Source organism: Leptosomus discolor, chromosome 2 (assembly GCF_034619465.1).
Source record: "Leptosomus discolor isolate bLepDis1 chromosome 2, bLepDis1.hap2, whole genome shotgun sequence".
NCBI classification, from domain to species: Eukaryota; Metazoa; Chordata; class Aves; order Leptosomiformes; family Leptosomidae; genus Leptosomus; species Leptosomus discolor.
The window spans coordinates 111,276,821-111,288,114 of NC_141392.1; the positions used below are offsets into that span (position 1 = coordinate 111,276,821).

The 11,294-nt window shown below is 40.4% G+C and overlaps 1 protein-coding gene across 3 annotated transcripts in view; it reads right to left on the reverse strand.

Annotated features, from left to right (window-relative positions):
* The window catches only part of NOL10 (nucleolar protein 10), a 56,540-nt gene extending 45,577 nt beyond the window's left edge, over window positions 1-10,963 (reverse strand). For 2 of the 3 annotated variants that reach the window (XM_086461578.1, XM_086461576.1), the window contains exons 1-8: window positions 10,889-10,963; window positions 9,615-9,660; window positions 8,764-8,862; window positions 7,912-7,989; window positions 6,350-6,387; window positions 2,450-2,586; window positions 1,625-1,690; window positions 152-212 (exon numbers count right to left, since the gene is read on the reverse strand). In XM_086461578.1, coding sequence (XP_086317704.1) covers window positions 152-212; window positions 1,625-1,690; window positions 2,450-2,586; window positions 6,350-6,387; window positions 7,912-7,989; window positions 8,764-8,862; window positions 9,615-9,660; window positions 10,889-10,954 — 591 coding nt within the window. In that variant the 5' untranslated portion in view covers window positions 10,955-10,963. The remainder of the gene's footprint in view (window positions 1-151; window positions 213-1,624; window positions 1,691-2,449; window positions 2,587-6,349; window positions 6,388-7,911; window positions 7,990-8,763; window positions 8,863-9,614; window positions 9,661-10,888) is intronic. The other variant, XM_086461577.1, reaches the window with a different exon arrangement.
* Between the last annotated feature and the right edge of the window lie 331 nt (window positions 10,964-11,294).

The following is an 11,294-nucleotide window of genomic DNA, read 5'->3' on the forward strand; positions in this document are numbered from 1 at the left end:
TCATCTTCTTTAACAGATCTATACTTAACATCGGAAATGAGATCAAATTAATTAATTAGGTTCCTGTCATGATTTCCTCTTATCCTCATGCAAACTAATATAAAAAAGAAACTCTACTGCCCTTTTTCTAAAAACGAACACAAACATTTACCTCAGCAGTCCCCAGAGAAAACAAGAAATGTACAGGATTTATGTCGCAGACATTACTCTCTCTAAAACAGAAAAAGGAGCAAGTTTAATGCCCTCAGATTAACACATGAACGACTAAAAAGATTTCTGTAAGCATGTACACTATTGCTCATCCTGGAAAGACAAAAGCTTGAGGGGAGGGAGGGATGGCTACCTAACAGCAGCTTCCCATACTTAAGAGGAGCTTACCAAGAATTTGGAGCCATCAGAGACAGTGTCAATTACTTGAAACAGGTAAGGTTCCAACTGGATGTAAGGATAATATTTTTACGCCATGCAGATAATTGAGCACTAGAACAGGTTTCATCCTGGGAGTTTAAGACCCCCTGGGAAAGTTCATCTGAATTCAGCGCGACCAGGCCCCACGCGGGAAACTGGGCTCTGAGGTTCTCTCCAATCTGAATGAGTCTGCGTTTCTCTGCCCATACCCACCACCTACCACCAAGCTTTACCATATTGCTCTGCTCCACTATATTCTTAAACAACTCAATTATGGCAAAAGGTCTTCCCGATTACTTATGTTCTGAAGCTTTCATCTCCAACACATTCTTATGAATGGTCTGTCTTCCCTTCCCTCACCCAAGTATCCTATTTCTCAACAGGGCACCCAAGAGCCCTGTATTTTCTCCAACAATTCTTCCAAATATTTCCCTTTACACTCATCCCGGCACTTCCCAACTTCTTCCATTCAAAGCCCTCCACCTCTAATTCTAGAACTCATCCAACTCCCCCACCTCACAACATTCTCACAACTCCAAGGCTCATCTCTCTAATTCAGATTTACACTACATCCGTAGCTCTCCTGCTCCAGGATTTCCCCATCTTTTTTTTTCCTGCTGCTCAGTTTCTGTATTGTGCCTTCCCAATTACTGCTTTGACCATTAAGCTATCCTACCCACTGAACACCAGCTGTTGCCCACCAACTAGCCATTTTATCTAGTCAAGTCTCTTCTCACCTGCTTCTCCTCACATAAAAGAAGCACAGCTCCTGCTGTGGTAGGATTTTCAAAAGAATCAGACACATGCTGGAGATATAAAAATTCTCTTTGGGCTACTCCAAGAGCAGAAGGACAAAGACATGTCTGGGAAAGTATATACCCTGTGGGTAGATCTCTATATGGTGGCTAAATTGAGCAATAACGGCAAAGTTTTAATGAAATTCTGTTAAGATCAAGTTATATAATACCTACTACAAGCCTATATTAAGCAATTTTAAAATATCCACAAAAGAAAACTCAATTAAAACATAAAAACTAGAACAAAGAATTAGAGAACATAAAATAAAATGAGGCTCAGACTAGGCATATGTTCCTGTTCAACTCTACAACACGCTTGGGCAGTATTCAGATACAGTACTGACGGTGAGCATGCTAGTAGTTTGCTTCCACCTGGTGGAAAGAAGACAGACAGACGTCACGAATTACAGAGAACTTACGAAGCATCGGTTTGCAGGGAGTTGAGAAACCTTCCTTGTTCCAGATTTAACCTGTACACTTCAGAACTACAAAGGAAAAATTCAAAATTACTCCTTTCTCTTACAAATACTGAAAAATACTGTTATAAGTTAGGAGGAGTTATAAAGATGCTTGCTGACAGCCTTATTTAACCAAATACACAATTTTCAGACTTCACATTCTAAAACATAAGACACATCTATCCTTCACTATTAAAGATACAGAGAAAAATATAAGTGTTCACTAAAGATATTTATTATACTACAATATTCTACAATTATTCTTTTTCCAGGGAAAAGGTGCATTAATTGCTTTCTTAAAATCTTCACATTTCCTATGATTTATGTTACACCTTGAATTGCTACTTATTTTGTTTGAAAATCTAAAGACCTCATTTTATCTTTACTATGTCTTCTCACAAACTCAATTAATTATTTCATGTGATTTGATTCACACTTTAACAGCAAAGAAACACCAACAAGGACAGAAAAAGTTATTTAATCTTCCCTACTTAGATGCTAATCAGTTCTTAAAACAGCACACTGAATTGCAATTTTTGTAACACATTTGCAAATACATGATGTACCTGGTTTAAGAATCAAAGAAAAAAAAAGTCTTAAAACAGTACAGGAAACCAAATTAATCTGACTCTTCCCACATTCTCCATTCTTCACAGTCTCCATTATTACCTTGTAAGGAATTGCCACATCTTCCAATTTTTAACTTTTCTGGTATTTTAATGTTCATTTTATTCTTGGAAAACATTGCCAACAAAAGTAAAACAAAATAATACATTTAATCAATACCTTGCTCCTACAAAATACAGGTCACACGATGGATAGTGATAAGAGAAATCTCTACCAAATCTTGGTATTCTCGTCTTATAGTAATGGCCGTGTTGCGAATGAAACTCCACAAACCGGTCACAATGCAAGAAGACAATCTGAAAGTACAACAGAAAGCACTGAAATACACAGAAGCTGATGACAATCTCCTCAGCTTGTCTTACAGCACAAACTCAAGTGATTTGTTTTCAAGCTCACACAGGTTTATCACAACTCATTTAAACCATCTCTGTTAAAATGACAGACTCAACTATTAATAAATATTAAACATATATTCACAAGAGTGTGATGCCCCGAAAGCAGCTGTGCAGCCAGAAGCGACATTGCCATCTCAGTGTCATGCTGCACCGAAATGAACACCTGTACGTCTTTCAGACACCAGAGTTACTAATTTCTCCCAGGTACCATGCCATGCAGACACCGATATGTTCACAGGTACTAAGCACATGAACTATACAGCCTGACGCATGGCAGCGTTCCAGTAAACGACACCAACAACCTTTGTGTATATTTTTGTTGTTTACCTACTGAATAAACACGATGTTTCTTTCTGAAACTTAGACAAACATCTCGGTCCTGAAAAAGCCCACAGGGAGGCATTACTAGAAGTCTAGATCTATGCTACTAAAGAAATTAAGCCAGAACCTGCCCCTATAGTCCTGATGGCAAGTTACCATGGCATAACTCATATCCATATGAAGGAATTCTTCCCACTCCAAAGACAGGCAGTATCATCCACACGATCCATTACACTCATGCTGTACCTCAAACCATGCCCAGGCACTCTGTGATGGACGAACAGTTGGCCTGGCCCATATTCATGCCATGATGCATGCAAACAATTAAGTGAGACGCATAATCACAGGCTAACTCTTGACTTTGAGCCTCATCCCTATTCAGCTTAAATTAGAAAAGTTCTAGTTTACTTTGGAATACGTATAGTCCATGCATCTTCTAAAAGTAGTAAATAATCAAGATTTTAAATTGCCTACTGCTGGACTACATCATTAGCAAGACAAATAAGGATGAGAAGCTCAGGAAAGGTAAGGTACAAAAGTTATTTTGAAACTGTCACCTTTATTTATGTATCTGTATATTCTTCCCCCACAAGACATGGAGAAAGCACTGACCTGGCCTAGTACTTTAAGTCTACTTATCATTAAGTGCCCCCTTACTTACGCATTTTCTGGTATTAGAAACCCTACTATTTCAACTTTCATTCATGGACTCACTCACCTTGGTCCAAGACCAAGTAGAGTATCATCTTTCAGAAGCATAACTGTGATTTCTTAATATTACAGATGCCACTGCACAGCTGATGTTGTACAATGATTTTTTTCATATACATCCCAGTCAATCCTTTGTGTGCCTCACAGCTTTATGCTTTCAACTGGAGGTTTACAACAAGCAAAGCTCTTTACTCATCTGTTTGAAACAGCATCCAGATCAAATCTTTTCTCTATCATCATTGCAAAAGAAGAAATGTCTGCATCTTCATGTAGTACAGAAGCTAAACAAACTGTAAGAACTCAAAATTAAACTGTATTTGATTTGAAAATATTGGTATCACTTTCTTAGTTCACTACCAATAAACCATTAAAAACCTGTTACCAGGAAGAGAGAAGATGCAGTTTGCTTTCTATGAGAAAAGTGTATTTTCTTCTCACCCACTCTACCTCTAAAAAGACTTTACAAAGCTTTTATAGTTGCAAAAAGCAAACAAACATTCTGCTAATGATTGCCTTATCTCTAATAGTTTTCTATTTTAAGATAAATTTCTAAAATGTTGGACTTGAAGATATTTGTGTCCTCTTTCACTAGCAGTGGATACAACTCTCTGCTAAATCATGTTTATCTTTCCTTCGTGCTAAATTAATTTTGGTCACTACCAGACAACTACAACTTAAGGGTAGCAAAAGCATACCCACTGGTGTGTGGCAAAAATATACGTCTTTGCAAAAGGCTGTGGAAAAAAAAGATATCATTCTCTCCTAAGACTGAAACTTAGTCCAAGTCCAAAAACTTTTAAGTCTAAAACTTAGGAGAGCACAGAAGTGTAACTGGCATTATTGATACCAACATGAATGAAAGCCAACAGCGCGCTCTCACTGTGAAAATATTTTCCCTGCGCAACTAAAACACGAGGCAGTGTGTCTAGTGTTGGGCCCCCCAATTGAAGTGGGACGTTGAGAGCATCAAGAGGGCTACCAAAACAGACAAGGGACAGAACACAAACCAGAGAACGCAAAACACAGAACACAAGGAAAGGCTGGAAGAATCTTTGCTCCTTTAGTCAGGCAAAGAGCACCCTGCAGGACAACCTAACAGCAGCCAGCAACTGAAGTGCATTTACAAAACTGACAAGAACCAAACTTTGCAGTAGCAGCAGCGAAAATTTCAGATTTTCCTGGGCAGGTTGGACAGGAAGGAAAAAATCTTTATGACAAGGTAGTGCAGCATTGCAACAATTTATTCAGGGAATTTGTGGAACCGCCATGCTTGCAGTTTTGACAGCCCTGTTCAACCACTAATTGCAGTCTGAAGGTCCCCTTCCAATCAATACTTTTATGACTCTAAAGATTTCAAGTGTAATTTCTCAAATATTGTTCCCTTTTCCTAACATGTTCAAAATACTATGACAGCTACCTGAAAATAGTTTTCTTCCTAATGATTTGGTAAGTTTTAGGAAAATAAAATTGAAAATAAGGTTGTATTAAGTTGTGAAAGTAGTGCTTCAGTCCGAAATAGAGTACCAATTTCAGTTGTAAACACACACAAGCCTTACTATTCATAACCAGTCAGAAACATATTTGTGAACACAATGTGTTCCTCAGTCTCCCAAAAAACTGTTTGGTCTGTACAACCAGAAACATTCTCCCACAGACAGCAAGTGGGAGGTTACTGTACTGTATCAGTCGCCGCCTTCTGCTAGTTGAATTCACACACATTCTTGGAAATCTCACAGGGTAAAAATTTTGGAAAGACTAAAGCTAGAAGGCTAGATAATAATGTCTCTCACCAAACAGGAATATTTATTAAAACAAACCTGTACTGGAAATGCTAAGGTCTCTTCTCAGAAAAAAAGCATTAAAATAAACTCTCAACTGAGGGGGAGTGGGGGGTGGGCAGGCTTGTCCTAATGAAATCAGCAAAATTATATGCTTAGATTTCATATTTAACTTGGAGCATAACACCCTGATGAATCAGCAAAGTTGACAGAAAGAGGTAACACGTTTTATTACACCACCTGCTGCAGCTGAAGAAAACAGCCAGGTGATAAACAGAATTAGAAGTGGTAACTGTATTGGGCCTGAAAAAGGGCAGATGGCCCTAACGACTCAACAGTTCCCTCCAAGTGCGGCACTTCATAAAAAAAAAAAAAATAAAATAAAAAGACATTACTTCTCTCCACAACTTTTGCCTCATTCAGATGCTTATAATCATCACAGCTACAACAACACTGACAAATCAGGCTATTGACTTACACCATTCTTGAGAGGTGGGATAGCCATAGATATCTGTGTATCACTTCTCACAGGGATTGTGACTAAATGCTATCTTAAAAAGAATAACTAATTCCATTTTTCAGAATATTTTGTTTGTAGGATAGATTATTATTTGAAGTGTTTCTCTACTACAAACAAAACACTTTAAAAGTGGTAAGGCAAATCATAACACAAAGAGACAAAGAAAACAAACATTTTAAAGGTACAAAAAATGTTTATCCTGTTTGCTTTTTAAAAAAAACTTTTTCGGTTCCAAAAGGTGTGTTGACTTACTGTCTTTACTATATATGAAAATGCATTTTAATATACATATTAAACAATTTTTTCATTTATACATTGAAAGCATTAAACATACCTTTGAGTAATCATCTGATAAAATCTCAAATGTAACCACTAGAGGAGAGAGCAAGAGAATTTTAAGTCAACTAAGCAAGCAAACTTATTTGCAAACATTGGCATAAATCCTGAAAACATTTACACTCATGCTAACCCTCAGTCATGTAAGTATTTCCCACAGCTGTCAATGCCTAATGCAGGCATTGTGATAAAATCTTTAATTATGTAACTTTATTTGCAAAACAGTAAGCAGTTTTCTAAAACCTTAGAAACATATGAAGCATCTTGTAATCTTTTTATCATTCTTGTATACTTTACATGTTCCTCAACACAATGCTCAACCATATATTTATTGGCTCAGGGAAGGTCTAATCAAACGGTTTTCAGTGAGTGTGTGGTCCATGGACCTTTGGTAATCCATCAATGATGATTAAAAAAAAAAAAATGACACGAGTTCAGACATACTACACACAAACCTGCACACGCAATCCTTCTAAGGGTCATCATTTCCACAGAAGAAGTTTCAAGGCTCAAAAAAAAAAAAAATTACAAATTTGAAAGCTACTATCCATACTAAACACTGCAACGTACGGAACTTTGCCTAGTTTTAAATGAGCTGGGTTGGGAACATCAGAGTAGCTGCTTCAGCTAAATTGGTTCCATTTCAATGAGGTAACTCGTTTAAAGTTACCTGAAGTGACTCTCTGCTACCTTTCAAATTAAATGTAATTTTGCAGTCTAGTAAGATGCCAATTAAAAAGAAAATTACCTTAAGCTCTAATTACCAGCAACAATTTACTATTACAATGACTCCAACTCTTTTAAAGCGGGTCTCACTCTTAAAAGGCCACCAGAACCACCATTTCCCAAATCTATGCACCCTAAAACTCAGAGCCACAGCAGCTCTGACCTCCTCCTCTGGTCTAACTGCCAGCAGATTCTCCCTTTCCCATTGTCTAGATGGCTCCTTGCTTTCCTCACCATAGCCGTTCTCCCTCCAAATTAGTAGCAAACAAGGTGTAATTAGGGCCTTGGCCATGCTACCATCTATCCCTAAGCACCTTGTTTCAAAAAAACCAAACAAAAACCCCAAACAAACAAACCAACCCACTCTCAGGGAATTCTCTTTACCCTGTAACTCACATACTAAGCTTGGGCTCCAGTCAGAAAACAGTGAGAACTCATTTCAGTAACGACAGTGCAACCACAGTGCATTCTCCTACCGTACCATTTCGCAGAAGGGGAAAGAAGGGAGATCTGGCCAGTACCCAGCCATCGTACCTGCGCTGCGTACGCAGACTGCAGACTTCACACACATTCACTCTCTGAGCCCTGTGCTAACTGGCTCAATCAAGGTAAATCTTACATTCCTCACACCACTCCAAGAGAGGAAAGAACTTTGAAGGAGGAGGAAAAGTGAAAAATACAGGGATAAAGACTAGGTGATGTTTTACTCTACATTCTTATGTTCTTCCAAAGTACATTCTGTCCCCTCAGCACAGAGAAGGAAATTTCTATGCAAGTTCAACCTGAATTATATATGAAAGATATCTCATATTAACAGCCATAGCTTATACTAACCTTCAGAATCTAAGCATCTTTCAAATTTCTGGGATAACTGATAGGTATCAAAACAGCGGATCCTTGGCTTGTAAGTTCCTGAAAGAATAATTTGATCTTTAATAAAAAAGTAAAACAAATAGATAACATTAAAGATTTTTTTTTGTTAAATATAATGTCTTACATATACAGGCTTTACTGTATTTCAGCTAGAAGTATTCTGATCTTACCAAAGTCTCTGTGACTGGAAAAACATGCCACGTAGTTACATAACCTTACAGCATGGTTTTTGTCTTTGCTACCTGGAAGCGCCCTAATTGTATGCAGGTTCTTCCAACTACCAGATACATCATATAGAATTTAATAATACCTTCCAGTAAGTCTAAAAGACGAAGTCTCCTTATGCTCTTAATGCCTACTAAAGTATTCACGTTTGGATCCTGCTTTGACACGTACAAAATGTAGCACGATCCTCCATCCTTTAGAACAATACTCAAACAATGATGTCCAGAAGTTATTTAAAGCAAATGTACATACATACAATAAAAACAGAGAATTTGGGTTTTAACTGTATTATAGACAGTTTAGTTTTTGACTGTATTATAAAAGCTCGGTAGCACACAGGTTGGACTAGACGATCTTCAAAGGCCCCTTCCAACCCAAGCCATTCTATGATCTAAGAACATTCTAGAAAGTGTTTCACAATACCACTACCAAGACAGACACTTTATCATGTCTTAAGATAACCCTTGTTCAATGCTACATTTAAAAATGAACGCTTATCAATTCTACCTGCAACACCAAGTCATTCTGCAATCAAGACTTTTCTAGCACTTTGGGCCTCTGCTACAGAGAGACACTTTGTTAACTCACCAACTGCCATAATATACTGTCCATCTCTTGATACCTTAATCTTTGTGCTAACCGTGGGCATTTCAAAGTCTTGAATAAGCTCAATTCTTCTACGGATATCTATAAAGAAAAAAAAAAAATTTGTAAAGGCAGTACAATTGTATCAGTCCAAAAAAAACTGTAACAGTTTCTTACGCAAATATGATAATTGAATACAGGGAATATCTTTTAAGATCTTTCAAAGTATAAAGATCTTTTAAGTATAATTAACATGTTATAAGCAGATCAATACAGTCTGGTAACCCTGAGAGCAGGCTACCTCCATGCAAAATAAATGTCTATTCTGAGGTAACTATGTGACAAATTAGTATATAATGTAGCAGTAAACATTTATCACACATTGTACACAACTAAGATGTTGTATAATGTATTCCATCCTCCTGTTAACTCCATGCATTTTTTTTGTTGGTTCAGTGTCTTATACAACATTTCCTATGGTATGTAAATAGCCATTTTTATTTTGTATAACAAATTTAGGCTAACGTGATGATGTTCCTGCACTCTAAGATTAGCATAATACCATAAAGAAGTTTATAGTTGGACTTTAGCATATGCTATACATGGAATTCATCCATGAGTGTTTCTGTACAATCTACAATGCCGATATTTAATGTCTGAAACTTAAAATAATATTGGTAATACTCTGTCCACATAAAGCTATAAAGGAAGTTGAAGTAACTATAGCTTTAATTTTGTCATTTTTAAAATATGAGCTATGCACAACTTGTATCAGTAAACTGCCTCCTCCTGGACTTGCATGTTGTGTATATGTAGCTGAGTATTACTGAGGGCCCTGTGATGGGAAAACTCACCCACATCCTTCTTCTGTAAAGCTCTTTTCTTCCTGTCCGAGAGCCACTGTAAGAAATTACATAAATCATTACTGAGCTCATTACCCATAAAGGAACCAAAGAATCGCTTAAAGTTTATCCCTTAAAGGCTGGGGGATGAGTGGATCAAGAGCAGCGCTGCAGAGAAGGACCTGAGGGTGCTGGTAGACAAAAAGCTGGACATGAGCCAGCAATGTGTGCTCACAGACCAGAAAGCCAGTCACACCCTGCGCTGCATCAAGAGAAGTGTGGCCAGCAGGTCGAGGGAGGGGATTCTTCCCCTCTGCTCTGGTGAGACCCCACCTGCAGTGCTGGATCCAGCTCTGGAGTCTTCAGCACAGGAAAGACATGGATCTGCTCAAGTGGGTCCACAGGAGGGCCACAAAGATGATGAGGGGGCTGGAGCACCTCCCCTGTGAGGACAGGCTGAGAGAGTTGGGGTTGGTCAGCCTGGAGAAGAGAAGGCTCCAGGGAGACCTTATAGCGGCCTTCCAGTACTTCAAAGGGGCCTACAGCAAAGGTGGGGAGGGACTCTTGATCAGGGAGTGTAGTGATAGGTTGAGGGGTAACAGTTTCAAACTGAAAGAAGGTAGATTTAGATTAGATATTAGGAAGAAGCTCTTCACTGTGAGGGTGGTGAGGCACTGGCACAGGTTGCCCAGAGAAGCTGTGGCTGCCCCCTCCCTGACAGTGTTCAAGGCCAGGTTGGACGGGGCTTTGAGCAACCTGGTCTAGTGGGAGGTGTCCCTGCCCATGGCAAGCGGGTTGGAACTAGATGGTCTTTGAGGCTCCTTCCAGCCCAAACTGTTCTGTGATTATCCAACTTGGAAGTATAAAACATTTAGGCCGTTAATTCTTTTTTTTCGTGATCATATTAAAAATTTCCACCGGTAAGTTTAACCATTCCACGCTAAGAAAACTTACAAAGTCGTGTTTTTTAAGAGTCTGTAGAATAACACACCTACAGTTAGGGATGCACGCATTCCAACTCCATTTTCAGTTTAAAAAACACTTGCAGCTGGTTTTAGCTAGTGACCCTCACCCTCAACGCGAGGGCACACGGCGAGGGGGCAGCTCGGTGAGCCGCTCTGGCCCGGGCTGGAGCTCAGGCCCCAGCGTACATCACGCCTGTAGAGACTCCTGCGGCAGGAACCGGGGCCGGCGACCCGACCCGACCCGGCCCGGCCCGGTCCGGTCCGGTCCGGCCGCGCGTCCCCTCGCCCCGCTGGGCGGCCCTCCCCGCGCCGCCCCCTCACCTCCGGGAGGCTCCTGCCGGCGCTGAGGCTGTAGATCTTCACCTCGTTGAGGCTGGAGACCTGCATGGCGGCGGCGGGGCCCGCCTCTTCCCGGGCGGAGGGGAAGCAGAAGGCGGCTGGCTTCCGGGCCGCCGCGGCGCCCGCCCGGCCGCGTGTGCGGCGGGGCGGGGCCGCGCTCACACGCGGGGAGCAGCGCGGGTGAGGGCTCCCGCTCAGAGGGAAGAAGCAAATCCTTCTGGTAGGGAAGGAAGCACGTCGACGGGAAGGCAAGGCTAGCGAGACAGCCTGGCTGCTCCCCGTTTCCCCAGGCATTCATTTCCAGCGTTCTGAAAGCACCTCTGCGAGACGCTGCCGGGCGGCGGCAGGCGGCAGGCGACAAGGGCAGCCGTGTGCCCGGGAGGCGAGA